A 25,132-nucleotide genomic window follows, 5' to 3' on the forward strand; every position below is an offset into this window, starting at 1 on the left:
TAATGAATTTTCTGTAGGTCGAAATGAAATTTTCTCAGTTCAGAAAGTAAAAATCTCCACAGATGAAGCAGAAAAAGTCATACAGGAAATATAGCCAAAGCTGCAATAAATACCAGTGAGTATGTTTGGACACAATTCCCATCCTAGAATGCCTTTGGCATCTTGTTCCAACAGCTTCATGCCTGCTAGTTCTCCAGCGAGCTTCCTTCCACACCATCCGTCGGGGCAGCAGCGTAACGCCAGTCCAAAGGCATTAAAGCCAGCTCAGCAATACAAATAGGTCCTCTACTCCTTTTAAAGACTACCCTTCAGCACCACTTTCCAACAAAGTTGAAAAAGAAGTCTTTGATGTATTAAATAATTTCTCTAAATCTTGCTGGCTTAATCATGTCAACCCTTGCCTTCATCTTCCCTCACCTAAGAACATCGGGCTGTGACCAGTTCCTTCCCACCCTTGCTCTGGGACTACCCTTCATCCCGTCTCTTGACTTTCTCCTCCAGCCTCCCTCAGCTGTGGTCTCTCCCGAGGTGAAGTCAATACAACTGTCGGCCTCTCTGCCTGCGCTGGCTGTCACCCTGACCTGACACTGGCATAAGCTATGAAAAGCCATGTAGATTACATCCAGCCCATTCCCAGGTGTTCCTTCACTTACACCTGCAGCTGTCCTCAGGTTTGGTTTCTCTTACCACCTCAGACCATCTAACGGGCTGAGCTGGTTTTACCTTTAATACCTTCTAGGTCAGAGCCTGCTCAGTAGATGAACAAAGGATACTTAACATTTGAAACCAGGACTTCTTATCCAAGTAATGCCATACTTACCCATCGCTTCTCCAAGGCCATTCCAACAGAGCATCCCAGAGCCCATCTGTGAGACTGAGCCCTGCAGAAAGGAAGGAGGAAAAGGGCAGAGGAGAGGGGCGGGCAAAGAGCCAGAACCTGCCCTCTCTAGCCAAGTCCTCCTCAGTCGTGGTTTTTCTCTTATAAGAAGTGTGAAGTGCTACCTATAAAAGTAGAACATTTTAATGGGAACTGAGAGCGCCCATCCCTAGCTCAATCTCAGCTTTTTCATGGGCCCACAGTGAGACCACTCACATAGCAAAGCCAGGCTCAGTTCTCCTCTTCAAGTCAGACTGAAGATAAACCTACAGCAGAAGTCTCATGCTGCTATCAGGAACTACCAGTGCTCTTAAAAAAACGCTGATCACAAAAGCCCTGCACAAGAAGAGGTATGAATAATGAATTTAGGAGGTACTTTGCACCAGCCCAGAGCGTAGTCCCTAATTGCTTTCAGCTTGCAGACTGAATCCCTCTTACACCACCAGCAGATGGATCTCTGACCTGCATAAAACCTGATCCCAGCATCTGCTGGTCAATGGCAACTTTCCTTGGATGCCAAACAGGCCTCACTCCTTGTCTAATCAATATGAGTGCCATTAGTAAAGCGTGGGATGTGGGGTAGCGTCATGCCATGCATCATTAAGTGGTGGCAGCAGCACATATGACTAATTTGTGCATCAGGCTTAAGAAGTACACCCACAGAAGCCAGGAGAAAGGGATGCAGAGTCTCCCTAATCTACGAACTAGCTGCGGTTGTCAAACACAGCAGATTTCTTGGCGTCAACATCTGTGCCTGAAGCAAGCAGCAATTACAGCGCTTTGCAGCGCTGTAAGCCATTCTGACAGCTCTCCTCCCAGCCTGCAAAAAGATTTGATGGGATGGTCCTGGCCACACTTAGCGAAAGAAATGAGGGTGCCCCACTCCCTGCCTTGCACGGGCCACCGCACATACCAAAATGATTTCTCCATACATCTCCCTCTACACATATTTATCGCTAGGTATTTTTCATCCTTACTGAAACACAGTTTTTTTTAAGTCCGTGCCTTTTAACGCATGGAAGCTTTACCAGGCCCAAGCACAGAATACTAGAAAATCACTTTAGGTCAAGTAATGAAGCAGAGCAGCTGACAACTGGGCTGTTGGCAGGTAAGGCAAGGAGTAGGCACCGTTACATTACCTCATGGGAATCTATTAAAAACAAAAAAAAAAAGAGAGAGAGAATAAAGTGGGCACCATCAGTAGGTGTTTTACTTGGTTCTGCTGCTGTGAGAGAGGCAAGGCAATTTATTTAGCTTTTAGCTAGTTAACATAGTGAGACACATCTTGACAATAAAGCATCAGGAGACCAGTGTGCCACCTTAATAAATTATACAACAGATTATCATTCATCATATTGCTGTTGAAACCCATCCCTTTATCTGTTCATATATAAAGCATCAGGTTGACTGAATAATTTAGCTAACATCAACGTTCCAGCAATAACCGCAGGAGGATCTGTATCAAAGAAGTTCACTATACTCCTTCCTTTTCCTACTTCAGGCCACAATTAGGAAGACAACTGTTTTAAGAACTCTCACAATTGTATTTTATTTGACATCAGCAATATACACTGGAGTATAATAGGAACAATTTTTTGCACAATCTTTCTTGCAAGATGGATTTATTTTCCAAATACATAGATGTTCATAATACAGGAAGGTAACAGTTAAGCTGCACAATAGCAAAACAAATTGACAGCTATCAAACCAGCTTTTACCTTTGTTAGTATAGTCAGGTGACCAGCATTGAATATATGCATTCAAATAATTTAGTTAACCTCTGATTCTTCCAATCTTCCCAGCCACATTTTTCCATGCAACAAAAATGTGCACGAAGAATAGTGTAAAAGAATTCAACTCCAAGGCTTCCCTTGCTTTGATTTCCTTTCAGTTTTTCCCCATGTATGAGTCAATACAAAGGGATAAACATCAGAATTTGGCATGGCACAGAAACTCTTGCAACATGGGTCTAGGACAGTCACATATTGCAGAAGTAGGAAATTATTGACAGAGAAGGTAGAGGATTCAGGACTTTTCTAAGAGGGTGTTAAAGAAGCATTTCTACTGTGCTGTTTTAATGTGTATTTTCTGCATGCAGAAAACAAAGACTAAAATACTTCAAAAAGCTTCATATTTTTCCCTGGGATTATTCCTTACGGTGTCTAAACTTAAACCCAAATGCTTTGGTTGCAATGGACAGGGCTTCACAGGAAAAGACAAGCTTAGAGTTAATTAAAATATCAATAAATACCATCTTCCTGCTTTTTACTTTTCTCAGCTTAAAAAGGGCACACAGCTATAGCAGCTGCTGCATGTCATGCAGAAATCCCCCTTTTCTTTTGGTCCCTCGGGTGGTACAGCCGTTACGCCTTGAATTAGCGCAGAAGCGAGTATCTCCCTGCCTGCCTCTCTCACCACTGGGAGCTGAGAGAGCAAGAGAAAGGATGTTCCACATAATTTGTCAGATGGACCGATTCTAACAGCTCACGGAAGTGCCCCAGCAATTTGGAATATCAGAACTGGCAGGACTGGCAGAGCGCAAGGGCGGTAGGCAAAGGGGAGGAGAAACACAGAAACTCGAGGCAACTATTAGATGGCTTCTTTACTTATTACCAGCAAGTAAATACTGCGTCTGCAGCCAGGCTTTTAACATACTGCCGCTGCCCTATATAATTGCCAGCGACGCAACACCCTTCACATACTTTCAAGCCGAATGGTCCTTACCGCAGCAGCAGACGGCGCGAGCGGGCTGGCAGTGCTCGCACTCATCCAGAAAACCTAGAAACCAGAAAATTTTCTGCCTGCTCTACAACTGACTTGTACTTCGAGCATCCAAAGTGCTTCGTGCCACCGTGCTAACACTGGATCTTGAAACCCTCAACGGTGATTTTTAAAGACCACTGCCTCAGTGCTCCAACCCCATCCACGCTGCACCTCGACGGTTTAATCCGGGCACGCTCCCTCTACAGGCTCCGCCATCTGCCCTGGTGACGCTTGGCGCAGAGATCCCGCAGCCGAGGGGAAGGCGTGCGGATCCCACACCGTCCCAGCAGCTGCCACCCCCAGCTCAGCAGTGAGGCAATGGCAGCAAAGCCGGGGACGGGTCCGGAGTGAATGAAAACGGTGCAAAAGTAGCAGGACATGCCGAGGCAGGATTTTAGATTGTACACTTCGGGGGTTTTAAATAGCTAACGAGCAGCTCTTCAGCCTAATTCAACTCTCATGTCTTACCTCAGCAAAACGGTTAACGGTCTTCAGTCTCAGCTGTTCTTACCCGGAACTGAGATACCTTCTCCTGCTGGACAGATTGCTCCACCAGGACTAAATTTAGACCTACGAGACCATGCTCAGCAAGGCCGACACTGACTGAGTGCCCTCCTGACTGGACAGATGAACCGAAGCGAAAATTTCCTAAGCCTTGTTGGAAAAGGCATTGCCTTCTGCACTTCCCCCAGAGCACAGCAGAGGGAAAACCTATAGAGAAACTGTTAACTGGTTTTGCCTGGAGAAAAGGAGGCTGAGGGGAGACCTTCTCGCTCTCTACAGCTCCCTGAAAGGAGGGTGTAGCCAGATGGGGGTCAGTCTCTTCTCCCAAGGAACAGGTGATGGGACAAGAGAAAATGACCTCAAGACACACCAGGGGAGGTTTAGATTGGATATTAGGAAAAATTTCTACACCAAAAGGGTTCTCAAGCACTGGAACAGCCTGCCCAAGCAAGTGGTGGAATCATCATTCCTGGAGGTATCTAGAAGATGGGTAGACATGGTGCTGAGGGACATGGGTTAGTGGTGGTTTCGGCAGTGTTAGGTTGATGGTTGGACTCAATGACCTTAAAGGTTCCCTTCCTACCTAGACAATTCTATGATTCTATGAACCCGCATAGTTAGTAAGAACAGTTGATAGCATGCAGATCAGAGGTGGTCTTTTCTTTTACTCACATATTTTCTCTTACCTTAGTTCACTGTATTTATGCATACGATCTCCAGATAGGAAGTGAGAAGCAGACTTTTTAAATTGCTCTACAAAATTCTCCCACCTTCTCTTTACACATGATTTTCACATTCTCCAAAGAAAAAACATACAATCCATTTATTTACGAAATAGCTACTGAATATCATGTGGCTACGGATCTTTCCCACCATGAGAGACATTAACTAGCTTAACAGAAAAAATACCACATACGTTCATTGTGTCTTACCTTCCTAAGTGAAATGGATACAAATAAAATTCACATTTTCAGTACAGAGAAAACATTTTGATAAACTACAGCTCATTTAAAAAGTTGTAATTAGATCTTCTCCAAATGAGAGATTTTATTTGAAAACAAAAACTGTCTTTTTAATAAACCTAGAGATTCTCCTGAAGTTACCTTAGGAGTGTTTGCTACCTTCCCAAAGTTTGCAATAGAGGCTGTGATTTACATGTGTGCAGGTGAGGAAACCGTTTTTAAAAAATAAATAAATAAACCTGATTATATATATATTATTTTTATGTATATATATATATATTAATAAACGAACCTGATTTTTTGTCTTCATAAATACACAACAAAACAGAGAAATAAGCATCAGAGAAAACACCTTTTGCAATGTTTAAGCTATGGGAGAAGCGGTAGGGGCATAATAACTGTACCTACAGAAATCAGAGATGCAGTTCTGCTTCTGGGAAAGCCCACAAACTGTCGGCACGTGCTTCAGGAGCAGAGGCTGCATGGCTGGACGCATTTAGGACTGCAGGGCAATGGCAATCACAGCAGAGACCGTGGGTGCTCACCAGGCAGCAGCACCAAGCATTGCTGTTTCACTACTGTACGCGTACTTGTCGCTCCCACCTCTCTCCATAGCAGAACATTTAGCAGCTGTGCAAGAAGAGAAGACTGCAACACACCTTGATCCTCCTCTGGGATGTTCAGTGTTGTTACCGTGTTAGTAGTGCTGAGCTGAAGGCGGAGTTTTCTTCAGCTTCAGTCTGCCCTATTTTGTACTCCAAGAAAGGATTTTCCAGCGCTCCGAGGGCCCCGATGCCCCGCGGTACAGCTTGGAGGCACAGCAACGTGGATGCATCCCAGCTGGCAGCAGCTGCGAGCTCACATCTCTCCAGTCTTCTAGTCACAGCATCAGAAACCTTAGGACAGATTAACTGTGCTGATCCTCGGGCAGGATCTGCAGTTGGTGTTGAATTCCACACTGCGCTCAGCTGGTGCCTAAGCTGCCTACTCGGAAAGGAGTTTAGGGGGCATTTTCAGAAGTGGCTTAATCCAATACAAGAGCTGTACTGTCTCACCCTCCTTCCCCCCCATCTACTTCCCACCCATCTACTTCCCACCATAGAATCCTACCTTCTCCCGCATCGGCAACACAGCAGCTCTCATGCCGCCATACGGTGGGTTACAAATGCATCTTTGCCTTTCAGGGGATTCACGCCGTGCAAGCGCTGAGGTTGTGGATGTACATTTTCAGACACACGTACTTTAAACGCAGCCGCAGCCCGCAAGCTGTAGTACTGACCGGATTATCAGAAATGCTCAGCACTAAAAAGCTCCTGTGAATTCAGGTACCACGAATGAAGACCTCCGATTTAGTAGGAAGGCATGATACTTCCAAAAGAACTTTTTTTTTCTTCCCCCCTCTCCTTCTACAACTGAATTAAATCAGAGGCTGTATTCAGCCTCTTAAATACAAAGCAAGTTAAATGCTAAAAGCCCCAAAGTGCTTCATTACTGAAAATTAAATATATGGAGAAAAATTAAAAAAAAAACCTGTTACTGTTTACAATTTTGGTTGACAAATGCTCTAAAACAGAGGGAAACAGTAATACTTAATAAAACTTGATCCTTTTCCCTTACCATTCTGTCTCCTAATTCTTCCTGACTGATGATGAAAATACCCTTTTTTAATGAGAACAACTTCAACGGAACACAAATGTTTCTAAGAGGACATTAGCAACTTATTTTCTTTATTACTTTCTCTTTATACTTATAATGAAGAAATAATTATTTCTAGGCTGTTTCCTGCCAGATGCTGTTCTAGTACCTCTAATAGGACATATCTTAAAATAACTGCTTGGGAGCAAGAAACTGAATTTTTTATTCGTGTTTTCCCTTCTCCTCCTTTTCTCTCTCTTCAAGTAACTATTGATTTGGGCTCTGTCACAAATTCTGACCTGTTTACATTTTTTTTTCTCCATTAGTTGTCATTGATGTAATTCCAAAAATCACCTTTATGGAGGAAAAATGACGACAGAGGGCACCTGAGGTTCGAAAAAAGCCTGAGAGCACCTGTTTTAATGCCAGTGGAGGCAGGACGAAAATCCTTGGGCTGTGGTTTCACACTGGCTTTAACCCAGCTCAAAACATCAGTCCCAGCATCCTCACCAACTCCTTCGCACCACCATCAAGACAGGGAGCCAGATCAGAGAACTACTGGCTACCAACCAGCCAAAAGACAGGAAGACAAATTCCTTTTTAGCTAGACAAGTTATTTCAGCCAGCTCGCCACGGCCACACAAAGCAAGACAAGGAAGAAGGTGGGAGCACTACATTCATCAGTAATACAGTTTTATGGTGGAGTAATCATGGTCTTAAAAAAATTAAAAAAAAAAAACAAACAAAAAAAAAACCAAAAAACCACAGATCCTGGTTGTGGTGTGTCTGGTGCAGACTGATTCAGAGGCTGGCAGGACACAAACCAGCTTCAATACAGAAGCTTTTTACCACAAACATATCCTGAGTCCTGCCCTGCCTAATATACTTCATGAGCCCTTCAAACACGGGTTAAATGTTCCAGGTCAGGATTTTGCACAAGTGGATTCATTTCCACCATGAAAGTGCTGCTGGTATTGATCTGCAAGGGCATGCATCTATAAAACAACATGATATTTTCATGTCATCCTATAAGAACCCCGGTTACCTCAAATTCCTCAAATTGCCACCACTGGTCTGGTGCCAGGGAACATTGCCACAAATTAATAAAAAATGAAATGCATGTACATACAGAATCATCTATTTATGAAAAATACGTTATTATTCATTTGATGACCTGGTACATTCTAGCAGAACTGGAGATTTTCAAGCTTGCAAACGTAAAGCAGAGTGTGAAGTTATTGTTAGTAATAAGGTTAACTATCTTATACTTTGAAAGCACTCTGAAGCAATACTTGTACATGTTCTGGACTTCTGAGTCCTCCATCCTTCTGCATCTTTACTTACCATGGAGAAAAGCCACGAGCACAAGATGATGAGGCAAGACAAAGCAGCACTTGACTAAATTTTATAATGCGTCGAGCTCAGATGTCCAGCTGAGTGCTTCATACTGTCACCTGCTTCTTCTACCAACCTCCAGTTAAGTTTTTTCCAAGGATGAAAACATACTGACAAATAACAATTATTTATTTAAATGCTTCTTTATGCCATCAGATCATCCAGAGAGTTCTATGTCAGTTAACAGCAACGTGGATACAACATTCACAAAACCACACAGCTAATGTTGAAGATCAACAACAGCAAGACCACCAGCAGATCTCTGTCCTAGTTGAGGGTTAATTCAGTAGTAGAGTATTTTTCCTCAGGATACTTTTTCTTGAAAATAGAGATATGAAGATTATAATTAAAAAAATACCTACCTCACACTGTGCTTTCCATCCAGAAAAGTAGTCTTCCAAAACAAGACTGCTTAAGAGTGCTTCTGGAGCCTGCCTCCCTTACAATTCAAGGAATTCATATTATTTGAATGTTGTTTATATATATATTTATATATATGGAGATATATATATATATATATATCTATATCTATCTCCAGGCTGTGATCACATTAGTACTTTTAAATGCTAGAACTACGCTATTATTTAAAAAGAGCATTCAATAATTGATGGGAGTTTGGATGGTTTTCTAAAAAGGGAATCTCCAAGGCTTTTTATTTTTGCTGCTGTTATTTTTATTTCAAAGAAGCCATCACACTCTCAGTTTCTCTTGCACAAGAAAATGAAAATAGAATTATGACCAAAAAAAATGTCATGAAATGCGGTGGATGGTAACTGGTTTGCTTTGAAGTCCTTTCTATCGGCATAATATAAAAAGCATAAGAAAATCTAAGAGATAGCTGTAGATGCACTAAGTTACAGACTAGAAGGCAATGCTAGTCAATTCTGAAATAAATACCTACCACATTTTCTAATTCATGTGAAAAAAAAGTATGTTTCAAATATTCTACCAATTTTACAATAATCGCATTTTTCATTCCCTCCAGTTAAGAACACAGCACATAACATTAGCAAAGAGAGACCTTTTCAGCATGCTCTGTACTTCACGCTACTCTCACTTGCTTGGGATGTGGCAAAAAACTTACTTGCAGAGTCTGATTTACTCAGAACATGCCGAAAGTGCTCACTACACTCAGATTCTCCAAAAAAGCTACATCTTGACTCTGAGGAGAGACCTACAAATGAAGACTGTACAAATTAATGCATATCAGACTCTTCCAAAATGGTGCATTTTTCCTTCCAGTAAATGTCCTGTTTAAAGCGTACTGAAGTCAATGACAAACACATATTGATTTCAGTGGACAGCAGTACAGGTCCTCACAACAATATAAATATAAGTAACTTACCTTGGAGTCACACAGTACATGAAATATAAGGTCTTGGAGAAATAAAAAAAAAATATTTGGGGAGAAAAGATGCTGTTGTCATTTAACCAGTTTCTTTTTTCCTGGATTTTTTCCTAGTTTTTGGGTGGGTTAGGGGAGCACATTCATACTGACCTCCATAAGGCTATTTAATATCCTTTGGATTTTCACCGAGCAAGAAGTTTTACTTATAGGGTTTTGCACCTCCGACTTGATGCTGTATTGCTTTATGCTTGTCAGACTATGAAGAGAAGCACCTGCCATCCTCCCCACTTCCCACTGACCTGCTGCAAACCTACCGCTACACAGATCTGTAATACTTCTACAACTTTGACCATCGTTGGTTTTATCTGTATCATCAGTAAACATTATACTTCACCTAGGCTTCTCAACACTACAGTTGCCATTTTCCTAACCCATTAGTCAATGTTAGGATTCAAAAAAAACAAGGGCAAATTTTTGTCAGCGGTCTGTATTGCAATTCACACCAGTGTTAGCCACACAACACCTACCTACTTTAGTGCAGTCAAGCTCTACTGGCAAGTCCCAGGAACACAAGGAAAAACTCACCAAAATTTCTTTGCTCCTAAATCTTTTGGGTCAAGCACAAGTTCTGGAGCGCAGTGTGCAAAGTCAATGATCTACTCTGCTTTCTAAACAGATTTCTTGGAAGCTTTTGGAATTTGGGGGAAAAAGTGTGCTACAGCAGAAACCGTGCTCCAGCTTCTCAAACTGAGAAAGATTCTCCTAGGAAATCTCCTGCAGCATTTATGGAAAAATGTCCCAGGTGGCCAGTATGTGTCTCTTACACAAGCTGCGTGGTCATTTCTTCCATTCTGGCCTTCTCTCCGCTTCCAATAGCGTAAGGGAGATGGGAATGTTAGGCTCTGGATAAACTGGATAAACCTACACGGTATGCTCTGATGTTCGCACATGGCACACAGACACTGCACTCCAGCATAAGGTACGATGTGGCCAAATGACATACAGGAAGTACAAAAGAAAGTGGAAAGAGACAGAATTCTGCACATATTGAAAATCTAAGTTCATTCACTTTTCTGTAGAAATACCGGTTAAATCCTGTTAAATACAGTTACTTGGTTTCCCCAATTTTTTGCAAGGTCCATCCTGAACGATGAAGATGATGAGATGCCAAAGGCTACACCTGAAGACTCTGTAATCAGTAACTTTTAGCTCCTGTTAACAGAAAAGCTCTAGTCACATGCCTTATTAAATTATTTACCTCTTTCATTCAATTATCGTATGGTCTACTTGCCTGATTGCATGGTAATGTAGAGTGGATGACTAAACAGTTTACAAAATCTACTTTTTTTTTTTTTCCTTTAAAAGACATGTGGGAGAAGAAATGCACCACTGACATCCATTGGATGGAGACAAGTCCATTTCATAGGAGCAGAAACAGACTCCAGTTCTGCTGGTGAGCTCTAAGAGCTCAGGTCACCATGGGTCTAGGTTTGCCTCCTTCCTTGGCTTCATTATTTTCGCAATTGCAGTGAAACCTGTTAATAGCGGGCTGATAGAAATTTGACCTAGCTCACAGCTGACGATAAAGTACACTTCAGTTCCTGCGAAGACAACCTTCCTGAACTGAGCTTTTAAACTGGTTTTCTCCAGGGAGTGCGTTGCCATTTGGGGCTGCATCCCTGCAATCTGTGGGAGTTTTGCTGTTGGTAACAATGTCTCCGAGGAAACAGCAGTCCGTGGAGAGCTGTCTCTGTTTCCTGATAAAGGTTTTTTGGCTTTCTATCCAGTTGCCTTTCCTGTTCATAGCGATGACTATCTGAAGGGTTTGGTTAGTTTTAAATCACTACGGTACTGTCAAAAAAAGATTGTTCGACAAAGCCAATAGAAAAAAAAATAAAAGCAGACCCTGTAGAGTTCATCTCATTCAAATCCACCCCTTATAAGCCACTTGGTCACTGAAATGACACCTGCAACATTCTCCCTTAGGATTTTAGTTAGCAGTGTTTAACATTTGGGCCACTATATTTAGCATATTCCTGCTTTTGTTTGTGCTTCTGAATTACACAGTATTCAGAACCTGCCAGTATTACTGAGCACACTGCAGGCTCTTTACTGTTTCTGATGTCTCTACAAGGAGATTAAATACAATGACGAACCAATGTTAACAATAAATTCCTATCTACATTGTCTGCAAGTACTTTGAAAAGCTAGTTATGGTAATTTCTTCATTGCTGTAACACAAAAATGTAGCACAGTACAATAAATTACTCCTAGACTCATAATGAGATTATTTTTTTTTTTTATATCTCATTTTGAACGTAGGCATGCAAGCGTTGGAAGGTACTTCAGAAATACACTGACAGATTAAAAATAGATTTTTTTTTCTGTGGGATCATTAAAATTTTCTTCCAAAATGAAGTATAGAAATAAATATTTGGAACCTATTAATTTTTGCAATCCTTTTTCACTCCTTGTAAGTCTTTAAAATGAATCAGGAACTACAAATGAATCAAAGTAGCCCATTTAGATCAATCTTGGTCAAACAGCCTGAACCAGTGTTGATCCTACTGAACAGTGCACTGAAAAAGCTGATTATACAATCAGTATATGGGGATGGGTGGAAGGAAGAGACAGCTGTTTCCAGTGAATCGTTTAAAGCTCTGCCTGAGAGAAAGAATCCTTGGTTTTCATCAAAGAGGAAAGCAAAGAATCATTTCAGTAACTTCTGGCACAAACACTAGGTTCTCAACACAGAGAAGGCCATTGTTCTTCATACTAGAAATATTTTATCATTTGTGCAATTATGATCAGTAATTGCCAGAGGATTAGCTTTGTTTCTTCTTGCTTAACAAAATAAATAAACAATCTCTTGTAGGCTATCTTCTGTTCTGACAATCTGCAATAATGTGACCAAATTAGGGAAGAAACAGCTACAGCAACTAGAGATATGTTCAAAGATGCAAACTACTGCAGTTAGACATATTTATGGGGGCTCCATTTCCAGTTCTGTGCTATGGCACGTGTAATGGTTTTCTGAGGAGGGTTATATTCTCAGGCTTCTTCCAGATGGAAAAGGCGAAAAGGAAAGGACCGTACCCAGCTTCGTGAGAGCATTGCTTAAGTATAAAAAAGACTAAGGTAATTGTTTATAACACACCATCATAACAAAGTCATGTAAGACGTTCCCACATCCAATGCACCCTATCATTGACAGTCCAATGCTATATGTGAAATAGCAGCCTGGGATCCAGACTACACAATGCAGTACATATCTCTTGCAATCTCCCAGGTCCCATAAGTTAAAGGTCAGATTCTCCGCCACAAACTGGCTAGAAGGTTTGGAGAGACAGAAAGAAGCACAGAGATACAGTCATAGTTTCACCATTCTGGGGTCTTTTTACTCTGATTCTCATCCCAACATAGTCTAAGGCAGTCTCATACATGTCCTCAATTATTCCATCTGCTCGTGGTCTCCATCAGTCACTTTATTATTACTTGGGCACTCAACACTCAACTGATTTGCCCCCCAACATAAAACTTTGACCGTGGGCTACCGATCTGCTGTTGCAACCAACTGAAGCTAAGGATTACTCCACTGAAAGGAGATTCAACTACTTCCAGACTCTTTAAAGGCACAACCAGGTCACAGCTGAGAATGTGTGATCTGGTTTTTGATTTTTACTTGTCATTTTGATTTTACTTGTCACCTACTAACCATTTGCTTAGCCAGATGGATCCATGCAAACATTTTTAGATGTATTGTCAGTGTATCTTCCACCTATTCTGGTGAAAAAAACATTTCTGATCAAGATTTCTATCAGTCTGAATCCATTCAGTTCTTTAACAAAGTTGCCTGCTTGCATATTGCAAATTGAACCCCTAAGAAAAGCACATATCTATGCCATAGTGCAAGAGAAACAAACAGACCATAAATAAACTGTGTGTTCCCCCCAGGCTCCACCTAGAAACTTTCTTTTCTTATTTATGTCACAGCTTTCCTTCACAAAAGGGTGTTTCTCGTTCACTCAAAGATGTGCCATAGCCACACTTATCAAAGCACAGGAAAAATTGGTTTGCTTAACTTTGAAGCCACTTTTAAAACTGTGTTGAAAATTTAACCTGACTCAAACATCATCTAAAAGGAGGGGGTGGAGGGGAATACGTGTTCAAAGGAAATCAGAGGGGTGTGACTGAAAAAGAGCGGGGGGGGGGGGGGGCAGGGAAGGGAAAATAACCCAAAACCCACCAACCCAAAGCATCCGAAGGAAAGAACAAAGAATTCGATTAAGAAGTTGAACATTGTGGGCCTGGTCCTCCTGTACCACAACGGATGTAAATTCGGAATAAATCCACTCAAGCTGGTCAGCAAGGTCAAAGAAGAACCATACACTTAAGATCACCTTACCAAACAAAAAACTCCAATTTTGAGAATTACGTCAGATTTCAGATTTTACAAGGTTCACTCATTCTTATTTTGGAGTGAGAATTTCCCAGGTTGCAACGCAAAATAATGCTTAGTAAAAATATATGGAGCTCTACAACTCCTTTGCATAACTTTTCTGGAGTTGCACTCTCCCAGGCTGGACTCTCTTTTCTTTTTCCACGGTTCATTTTTCCCCCCCCCCATTCTGCCAATTTTAATCTAGCAGGGGAAGTCCCTTTCTAGCAAGCACTGTCAAAATATTCAGGACATGGGCCTTGCACTCGGAGAATGCAATGCTGTGTCCAGACAGCAGTGCTGGGTGCCTCAGGGATTTGTAATAACCAGCGTGCGTATTCTAGCAGTCAAGATGTGTTCCTCTGCACAGCTGTGCACCTCTGCCTTTGATTTGTTTGGGGTCCGTGTTCCTCCCAAAGGCAAGTTCTGTCTAGCCAGAGTAGTCTCTCTGAAGAGTGATGGTTCACTGCTAGCTGAAGGGAGGAAGACAAATCTGTTACCCATTACTCTGCCAGGAGTTAACTAATTATCCCCAATAACTCCAGCCTTTACAACGGGAAAGTAGCACACAGCTTTTATAAATAAGAATTATTGACCTTTTTAAATAGTTTCAAAAGAAGAAACTCTGCATCAAATGTGAGTATAATTTAGGAACTACTACATAGCAGCAAAACTACATTAGACTTTCCGATTTTTCCATGGTATCCTTGGATAGATACACCACCCAGTAGACCATGTTAAATGCTCCGAAGGTAACAGGAAATAAAATGCGTGCATATTTGTCTATCTTACTCGTGCCAGAGTGGGAGGCGGGGGGCGCAGGTGGTGTGACAGCAGATGGCTTTGCAGATGCTCCTAATGTATTAGGTGTGGTGGTCTGAATCTGCTCCAGTCTAGATCCAAGCAAGCGCTGAATGGAAGGGGATCCAGCTGTGGCATGCTGGGATACAAATCCAGTTAAAATTGGGGTAGAAGGAGGAGCTGGAGGGGTGGCTCTTGCAGAAGATAATGTCTCTGATGCATTGATGCGTGTGAAAGGGTTGGGACTTGATGCAGAAAGGGAGTGGGGTGAAACGTCAGAAGACCCCTGAGCTACAGAGGGAGGCTGGATGGAACTGTGCCTTGTGTCAATTCGGCTCCCACCATCAGTTTCGGACTGTACTGTGGCATTCGTTCTTTTCCTCACATTTGAATTGGCATCTGTACTCTGCAAAGTAAAAAAAAAAAAAAAAAAAAACAACAACTAGTAGTTGTTCTTAAAATAAACACTTAAACAGAAGCAATGGAAACCAAGCACTATCAGAACAATACTCACAAATATAACCAGTAGCTTGATCCTGAAGCACAAAGATACCACACGCTCATGAGAATAGATTTAATAGCATATAAAGCGATAACCAAGAGTTCCTTTTACCTGTGGCTGGAACATCAGGGTGAACACATCTGATGCGTGACACTCCATGTAATGTGGTACCTATGTAAACTTGACACCACAAGGCTAAGGATTCTTGGGTTAGTCAGGGATTTTTTCCAGCTTTATGCTCAAAACAAAATTCTCTGACGTTTACCTATTTCTCCGATGATATAAAAACATTCTAGATGCAACTTACCAGCCATGACGGTTTACTTTTGCTTTATATCTCCAGGAAAGTAACTACCATATATTAGGAACTCTAGTCTGTCTTCTAAAGTAGGTGCTATTAAAATGCAGGTATTTACCAAACCAAGTTATCACACTGGTGCTCTTTCAGAAATAAAGGCAGTGCTTTTTCACATTGACCACAGGCAATAAATTCTCCAGCTGCAACTGAACCAGTGAATAAATCAGTCTTTCATCAACTACTCCTTTCCATTAATTAACACGAAAGTGGTGAATTCTCCATCACTTGATGTCTTCAGGCAAGTCTGGATGTCTTTCTGAAAGATATACTTAAGCCAAATAGTACTTATTAGGCTGGCTGAGAAACTGAAATACAGATAAGGAAGTACAGATGAGAAATCCAGCAGAGTTTAATATTTTACTGACTTCTGGGAGAGGGGCTCAGGCTCTGCCTTTCTTCTCTGCATTTAAGAGGATGCCTAACATCTCCTCAGCCTCCTTCTGGAAGGGTACCTGGAGAACAGACTGCTGAACCTTCAGCCCTGCACCTAAAGTATAATATAAATCATATTATATTTTAGATATAATATGTGAATATATTTCGTGCAAAGGCTCGCTGCTTTCTAAAAGACAAAGATTTAGTGGCAGACAAGGGTACATATACTCCACAGCAGCAATACAGGTCTAAATACAGGCAGGACCAATCAAAAATCACATGTTTTGTACCTCTATGATGATACTGTTTCCAAGCATTGCCCTGCACCACACCTGCTGTGCCTTTGGCTCCCCTTCCCTTCATCCCTACCAGAGAACCCTCCCAAAACTGACAGCACAAGGAAAAGGGAGAGAAAGTGGGCAGCGATCTCTCTTCCCTCCTTCGTCCAACAGCAATTCTCTCCAGCTAAGTGCCAGAGCCGTAACGGAGAACAACTCAGGTGTTATTCAAGGTACTAGTACCTTAAGAAGTGAGAAGAGTGACAACCACGTCTGTCTGCTGCACCAGTTGTGCTTAGCTGTTTTGCTCAAGGAAACAGAGAAATGGGAGCTGAAAAATAAAATCTAAAAAAACAATAAATAAAAAATATTTTAAAAAATCAAATCTCCAGTACTCCCATCATGGCCAGAATGCTGGTCCCAAATCCTGTTAATTGTAGTACAAATCAGTCACTGGCAATACTGCTGGCTTGAATTTATCTGAAGTTGTCAAGATATACGCCAGTTCATGCCTGATGTATTTGCCAGCTCATGGTTGATATATCAAAGAGTCTCTCTTAGGTTTTATAGTGTTCCTTCCTGCATAGAAGCATGTCAATCCCTTTTATTTATTCTTCTGCATCTACAATCCAAAGATGCAGAGGACTGGAATAAATACCAGAGGAAACTGGTATTTCCTGAAAGAAACACTAATTTTACTGTTTGAAAGAGAAGCCTGAGTCACTCTTGGGGAAGTGCAGAAGTACACACAGGTGTGCAATTTGGATACTTTCACACTAAGGTTGTTAATAACCCAGGAATAGTAAAGCAGCTTTCAAGACTGCTCAATTGAAATTATAAAATACAATCGGGACAGGAGTGCATTTACTAGAGACTTGGTAATAATACCTGACGGAGTACCCCATGTCACTTGAAGGCTTGCGAAGCTAAGCAGATGCAAGTCATCGAAGTTCACTGTCCAAAACAATAGCTCTGTGCTATGGAGAAGCTGGCACTATGAGTCATTGAGAGGAGGCGAGTTTTATCTTCTACATGCAGATCCTCGGACAACCTGGCTTTGCTCAAGTAAGATTCTCCCATCATAAAGCTCTCAAGTGCTGTGTGGGGAGCAAAAGCCCACAGGCTGGGGCAGGGGTTGCAAAGTAGATCTGCAGGGAAACCAAGACGTGTCTCGCTTCCCTCCTGCTCTCTGCCTACACTCGACCAGTAGCTTAGAGGTGGTGCTGCTGGAGAACAGAACTACCACAGCCCCAATCACTCCAAGCGCAACCATATCAGAATTGTCCCAAGAGCAGAACAGAGAATTAAGTGCAATTCACAAAGGCTCTGTTTAACTCTCCTGCTCACTTCTACTGTCACCTGTTTTCAATGGCCACCTTACTGCCCTTCCCTTCTCTGCATCATCAACCACAGACACTGGTAAAACAGGCAGGTAACAACCACGCTCCTTCTCACATTCCAGTCATCTCCATTTCTTTTGGGGCAATTTGTTTCCATCGACACATTTGCATAATACCTCGTCTTCTCCCCACTTTGTCTGTCATCTAAGTGACCAAATAAGATCGGTTGCTATTTAACCACTACTCACGTCCCTTACAGTGATTATTCTAGAATAAAGTCCTCAAGCTGCGCCAGGGGAGGTTTAGATTAGATATTAGGAAAATTTTTTTAGGTATTAGGAAAAAATTTTGCACTGAAAGGGTTGTCAAGCATTGGAACAGGCTGCCCAGGGAAGTGGTGGAGTTGTCATCCCTGGAGGTACTTAAAAGACGGGTAGATGTAGCGCTTAGTGATATGGTTTATCGATGGTTTTTGTCAGTGTTAGTTTGATGGTTGGACTCGATGATCTGAGAGGACCCTTCCAACCCAGACAATCCTATGATTCTATGAAAATTACCTATTATACTATTTCAAATGGTCAAAACGTGTAACTGTTTAGAAGTCTACGGAGCATTCTCTTCCCTGCCACTGATACACAAAACTTCCAATACTTCAGGAACCTTAAGTTTAGAGAGAAACACAGTTTCCTCATAAGTATTACAATGTACACATAAAGGCCAAATAGATAACATCGTACAACATCACAACATAGCACTGCATAACAATCCTCCAAAATACAGGTACATTTTTTGTTAATTCTCTGGAAACCACCTTCCAAGTGCTCAGAGAAGGGAAGTTAGAAATGGCTCCACAGATAACACATCACAGAAAACTGGTTGTGCTTGCATGATGTCATTGTAATAGTATTTGTGTTCTTGAGTTGAACTGTGTCCTTGAAACGCACTGAAACAAACACATTCCAGGGACAGAGATGTTACATTACACACAGAAAGGCAGGGGCTTTGGCCACCACTGGAGCAGCCTGTTAACCTCTAATATTCTAACAGCGCTGGGAGCAACTTAAATACTGGAGACAGAAAATCCTTGGGGCAGTGCTTAGCTCCAATACCTTACGCACCCCAGAAGCCCGAAGGGGAAGACGTGCCGACTCCTGTCCCCAGTAGGTTTTGCAGAATGAGCGTGCCCCAGGAAAACAAGAGGCGGGCAGCCTGCCTCATTGCTCCCTTTTTTTAACAGCACAGCTGTATCACACTGAGTGGTGAGCACCCAGCTCCGTGCCCTATCAAAGCTGCGCAGAATGAACGCTCATTGCCAGGGTGGCCTCACCAACACATTGCCCACTGCCTCCCCTCAAATAGCCTTTTCTTGCCCTTGCCTTACTCAAGACTATATCATGGCAACAGCTCATTTGCCTCTTTCAAAGCACTCAGGTGTGTCTCCTTTCTGGTTTCTCCAGTTGTAAAGTTTCTCACAAAAATTCTTATTATTGGTTACATATCATCATATAGGGACCACCTGGTTATATGATTCCTATATATCACTCTATTCAATGTTACAAAGATAATTCATTTCTTCTTACATTAGTCTATTCCTCCTCAGTACTGATGATATCTCACAACCTTACATCACCTGAAGATTAGTGCCAAGGTCACTAATAACAATATTTTAAAAGGCTGATTCCACTGCCAAGCCTGAACAGACCAAATTCTGTTGACATCAGCAGAAGTCAGGCTAACCACTACATTGCAAAACACAGTAAATTGCGACATTTGGATTGTACTAAGCAAAACATTCCAGAGACATTTCAGCTATGGTGCATACCCCTAGTAAAAGGATATTGTGATAATGACAATCTGACCAAAAAAATTATATACATATGTAAAGCACTTGCTGCCTCCCAAAATTATTTTACTTCATCTTTTTAAAAATAACAGCAAGAAACACAAACCTACTGCCTCTTGGTGGCTTTTAGTTTGGAGGCATGAAAACAAGAAATAAAATATGAAAATCAGATGAAAACTAAATTAAATACAACCCAAGAAATTAAAGCATTATCCAAGTAAAGCCTCCTTTCTGAGGGCAAGTCAGGAAACCACTCAATTATCCTGAGCCAACAGAGGGATGCTGTGCTACTCCAGATGGGGCTCCACAGGAAATACTGAGTCCACACTTTTTACATTCTCGCTCTAGATTGAGAAAGGACCTGATTTTGTGGAGATATTTCAGTGATATTTTTTGGGAGACATTTAAAATGGTGTAGCTCAGGAACACAAAATGTGAGCCTGGAAGCTACCATAAAATGCAGTATACTACAGCGTGCAATGCCAGCCTTAATGCATTTAATAAAGATTGCCTTTTGGTAAACACAACAGCTTGCTGCTTATGTAAATGTCACCTCACCCTTCCTTTGAAATAGCCCATCATTCTGACTTGGTCCAACCAACTCCACACTTCACAACCACCACCAAAGCAGAAGCTGTAAGTACTTGGCTTTGCTATATCCTCCCTTCAAGAGGAAGCCTTCTCGCTGTTTATCCTGTCAGGAGCATTCAGCCTCTGAACCTTAACTGGCAGAAACCCTACGGATGAAAGTTTCAAAATCCTGAGTGATCCCAGAGCACAATTCCCATCCATGCAAGTTTCTCAAGAGAAATATTTTTGTTATAATCACAGGACATCTTCATTAGACAAAGCTCTATGGTTAGCCGGGATACATTAATGCCAAGAATCTAGAGCACTTATTTCCTACTTGATTTTTACAGCCAAGATTGGCAACAGTAAAAGCTAAGTTTCAGCCTCCATAGATTTTCAAACATCTATCACCAAGACTTTGATTTAGGGACACGAAAAGGTACAACATGCCAGAGGTAGATAGGTGATTGCACTAACAAACATAGGGAAACGCAGATTCCATTCTTTTTCACTCCTTCTTTCTGTCCAAATGAATATTTCATTAGTCCATACAAAAGTTTAAAAAAAAAAAAAAGGAAAAATAAAAGGCTCAGTACAAGAGATTTAGAGAGCTCCATCCTACACATTTGCATACTTTCTGGAGAAGCAGAGGGCCAGAGGATAGACAGGAGGTTCAAATTCTGTCAGACAGGGAAATAATTGAATCTGTTCACATCTTCCATCTCCTGGAGAACTGTTACAGTCATTAAGTATAGGACACCCCTCTCCCTCCCTATTTGTTGAAAGCAGCTGGAGCAGGGTGGTTGTAAATAGCATCTCCTGAAGGCCAGGCTTACACATCCCAAGCCCTCTCACATAGTGTTCCATCTGGGTGGAATTCAGCATTCTGGATTTGAGGTTTCAGCATCGTTCCCTTAGAGACCTGGGTCTCGTCAGACGGTGGATCTGTATGTAGGACTCAAATCCCACCAGGTCTGTGGACAACGTCTTACAACATCCAAGTTCTTTAGGCAACTAGTTTGCGTACTAAAACTAAAGAAACAAGCAAAAACCTCACTTCAGTTTACAACCAAGAGGTGCAGTCAGGTGATTTACAGATCAGACCAGAGCATGTCAGATCTTTGCAAGGATGTAGCCTTCTGAGGTATCAGTGCAAAAGCATGTCACAGAAGTGACTGGTAATTCCTAGCACTTCAGCTAAGAACTGCTGTAGTTCTGGCGTTTGGTTGTTCTGCCCACCCTGGATAATAATAATAGGCACATATTCTAATTGGTGGACTTAGTAGTGTTAGGTTGGACCAGATCTTAAGGGTCTTTTCCAATCTAAATGATTCTATGATTCTAGTTTATGTGAGGTGATAATAGACTTCCACTAAATTTGATACTAAACTCATTAAAAAGGCAACAAGTCTGCAATAAAATAACCTAACCCCTCTATTCCGTAGAGGATAGCTGCGTTCCCTGTAGCTTTGAGAGTCAAGGTGGAAACTATTTTATCATGAACAATAAAACAGCAGGCAGTATGCAAAAAGCTTTTGAAATATTTACCATATGAAAAAGCACAGAGATCTTGCTATAATTATAAGCATCACGTGTTATTTTACATGGGGTTTTTGTTTAGAAGAACTGGAGTGGGGAAAGACACATTCAGTACGAACTCTTCCTATGTAAAAACTCCTGATTTAAGATGCCCTTTTGCTAGTCCCAGAGGAGAGAGTCCATTTTACTTGGCATGAAGATAGGATAACTAAACCAACCTCCTTGCAGGCATGTGTAAAGTGTGGTAATTAATGCTGTATCCTTCCCTTGACAACTGGATTCACATGCAATTGACCATGAATAATACAATGAACGATGCTGTCAGGACACTTCAGGATAAATCTATACAATTTATTGTTAAATACTGTAGCAGATTTGTGGAGCAAGTTTGGTGGTCAGCTTCTATGACAGAATGTATAAAACAAAACAAAAACAACCAACAACAAATCTAACACAAAAAACTCAGTTTGCACATCATTTGCTTTTCCTTTTAAGCTTAACTTTGATGGATACTGCTGTTTACTACCGCACTAAAATGATGCGCAAATATGAGTCAATCTAAGCTGTTCAATATTTAACCAGGTTTGCACACTATAAACAGCTGCTCACATAATGTGGAAATTCTGAAACTTTCTCTGAGCCTACAAAAGCCTTGACTTAAGCCAAAAAAATAAAGTACTGGATTGTTTTGTATGTATTACCAGTTTTTGACAAGCAAGCCAATTTTGCACTTCAATGAAGTCAAGATTGCAAATTTAGCATGAACTGAAGTAGCGTGAAGCAGCTGAGCTGAGATTCATGGGAAGGGGATCATCATCACAGCAATATACAATACCAAACTGACAAACTTAGTCATCTTGTTACAGAACAAAGAGAGCTGGTAACAACCCCAGTGCGTATTCCCTATGATAGGGCCAACCTGGAATCTGTAAAACAAATAAGAACATTATTTTAAAGTCACACAATAAGTCCTGGGGAGAATGCAGCAATGATAAAAGTGAGTACCAGGGCATCGGGCACCTTTATCCTGAGGACTGTATTTAAGAACGTAAGCACCGAGAACACTGCAAGCTGTGAGAAATGCTGGTGTTGGTGCAGCATCGTAAGGAGTTAGCTTCTTCGTGCAGGTCAAGAGCATCTTCCTGTAGCCTGTTAGTGCTCTCCACAGTAGCTTCAACTCAGTCTCTGCAGTTTTAAATTGCTTCATAGTTTGTATGAGGGATACATTCTGTTGGGATGCAAATCCAAAGTAAGCAGTTCCTACTGCCTGAGCTAACAGAGAACCAGGAGTTCTATGCATTAAAACTAGGGCCGTGCATTTGCAATATAACTCAGAGCTGTTCTTCTAATCTGCCTCAACACTCCTTGAAAATACTTCAGCAGTCCTGGGGTTGGATACACTGACACTTCGGAAGACCTGTGTCAGCCTCATCCTGTGACAGACCTTCACAGCAGCATTGTGCAAGGTCCCAGGGCTGCTTTTGTACCATTTGTTTACTGGAATAGACTGTTTGTCAACGCAGGCCAATGCATTTCCTGGATCCTTTGCAGATCTTTCACACAGGATTACACTAAAGTGGTATCTCTCTCTGGGATGGAGGCAGTACAATATTTAAAGCAGTAGCTTCTGCTTTCTCAGGGATAAATTCACAGCAGAATTTACAAGTCACAACACCACCATCTGGTACCAGTCCTAGCGGAAAGAGCTAATGCTTTGACATCCAGCAAGCAGCTGCCAAAGCTGGAGAGAAATGCCCTGGGTAGCATCAGAGACTAAATAACGTGCCTTTGCAGAAGCAGCCATCCAACTCTGCCCAGCGCGCTCAGCTCTGAGCTCTTTCATGAAGCTAGATAGCGGAGTCACACTGAAAAGACCCACAGAAAAAGACTCTGTCCTCGTCTACACTAACCCAAAGACCAGGATGGGAGCCCAGGTTTTGGTGATAGGAGACCTCTTCTCAAGTCTGCCCTGACTGCCGCAGGGATATCAACACAGGCTTCCCACATCTCAAGCGCTTCCCCACAAGGCCACTGGATATTCTAGGACAAGTGGTCCTCATTCCTTGTTATAGATGTTGCATTCTGCTCAGTTCAATCTCACCCTGCTGTTGAAGTGCATGCAAAGACGAGCTGGCTCCAGAATCAATTCCTCTCCTCCTCCCTGGCCCCATATAAATTATTTAACATAACAAGAGCAGCTTCAGTAGGAACTTCACATCCTGCGGACTACCTAGCAGACTGGTTACTAACACAATTCTGCAATAGAGAAGGGGCAGGACTCCAGACTGCTCAGGCTCCCACGTGGGGTTTGTGGGAGGCTCCATCTAATATGCACGCAGCCCATTCAGACGAAACGGAATAGATATTTTTCCACATAAGACGCACGGGAAACACTTTGGAAGCAGCAAGTCAGTTCAGTACATATCTACCCAGGGAAATTTAGTAATTAAGCCTTTTAGGTGTCTAATCACCATTTTGGATACTTAATCTCCCTAAGTTTAAAAAAAAAAAAAAAAAAAAAAAAAAAGCCACACAAAACCACAAAAAACAACCAACCAAAAAAAAAACCCAACCCGAAAAGGGTGCCACAATCAAAGCAGTTTTAAAATTTCACAGAAGAATTTTAATTGTTTATTAGAATAATCAAGCATATAACAAAGACATCTTACTATAATGAAATGAAAAGTGAACAGTAAATAAACACCTTTATGCCTCGCTGTTAATTTTGCAAGACTAAGATTAGAGCCTTCCATGACAGCGCTATTAAACTTTGACAAGATGCAGGTAAATTAATATACGGGAAGGTCAGTGATGCGGTATATGAAAGCACAGGTTTCCCAAACTGGGAGATCTCAATTAATTCAAACAAAAACTTATGCAAAAATTGGAAGCCTCAAAGCAACCAAAGTCTGGCATTACTTACTGTTTAGCTGCAACATGAAAATTGTTTGTGTGGTAATTTAGTAATATTTTCCCATTCAGTTCTACCATAGTGTTTTTTATCCTTACCATTCCTTCCTAAGAAAACAGTCTGTTCTTCTGGGAGGACATTATATAGCCTGCCAAATTCACACCATTTGACATTTACCAGGGAAGTAGCATGTTGTCATCACTGTAAATAATGCTGCTTGTCCCAAATCCCACTGAGTCACCATATTGCCGTGCTGCTAGCAAATGCACAACTTGGAGGAGAAATCTACCATGTTTTACTATTATGTTGTAGAGCCAGTCAATCAAAATTTTACTGGAATGGTACTAGAGATTTTGTTTTGCCTTACAGAGCCCTGGAATATGATCAAGTAAAAGCTCCACCTACCACAAAATACAATTAATACTAGTCCATAGCTTTAGCAGTGCAAAGAGCAATCCAGATTATTTGGAGAGGAAAAATAATGAGGAGAGATAAGGTGTAAGAGCCAGTCCACCATCCATGCTACTCATTTTGCGATCTGAATCATATGATGGGAGGGCAGGAGAGGTAAGAGCACTCCATCTTATGTTCCACCACTAGACAGGCCTCGAAGTGCACAATGTGGAAGAAAAGTTAAGGTTATTAAAGAGACAAAAATTAGAAGAACCTTTTTTCAAAAAACAGATGCCAAAT

At 41.6% G+C, this 25,132-nt stretch overlaps 1 protein-coding gene across 3 annotated transcripts in view; it reads right to left on the bottom strand.

Moving 5' to 3' along the window:
* Positions 1-12,247: 12,247 nt before the first annotated feature.
* GABRA4 (gamma-aminobutyric acid type A receptor subunit alpha4) overlaps positions 12,248-25,132 on the bottom strand; it is a 41,418-nt gene continuing 28,533 nt past the window's right edge. Inside the window, exons 9-10 of one of the 3 annotated variants that reach the window (XM_063335075.1) lie at positions 16,480-16,581; positions 15,140-16,070 (exon numbers count right to left, since the gene is read on the bottom strand). In XM_063335075.1, coding sequence (XP_063191145.1) covers positions 16,059-16,070; positions 16,480-16,581 — 114 coding nt within the window. In that variant the 3' untranslated portion in view covers positions 15,140-16,058. The other 2 variants (XM_063335073.1, XM_063335074.1) reach the window with 2 other exon arrangements.

Source organism: Chroicocephalus ridibundus, chromosome 5 (genome assembly GCF_963924245.1).
Source record: "Chroicocephalus ridibundus chromosome 5, bChrRid1.1, whole genome shotgun sequence".
NCBI lineage: Eukaryota > Metazoa > Chordata > Aves > Charadriiformes > Laridae > Chroicocephalus > Chroicocephalus ridibundus.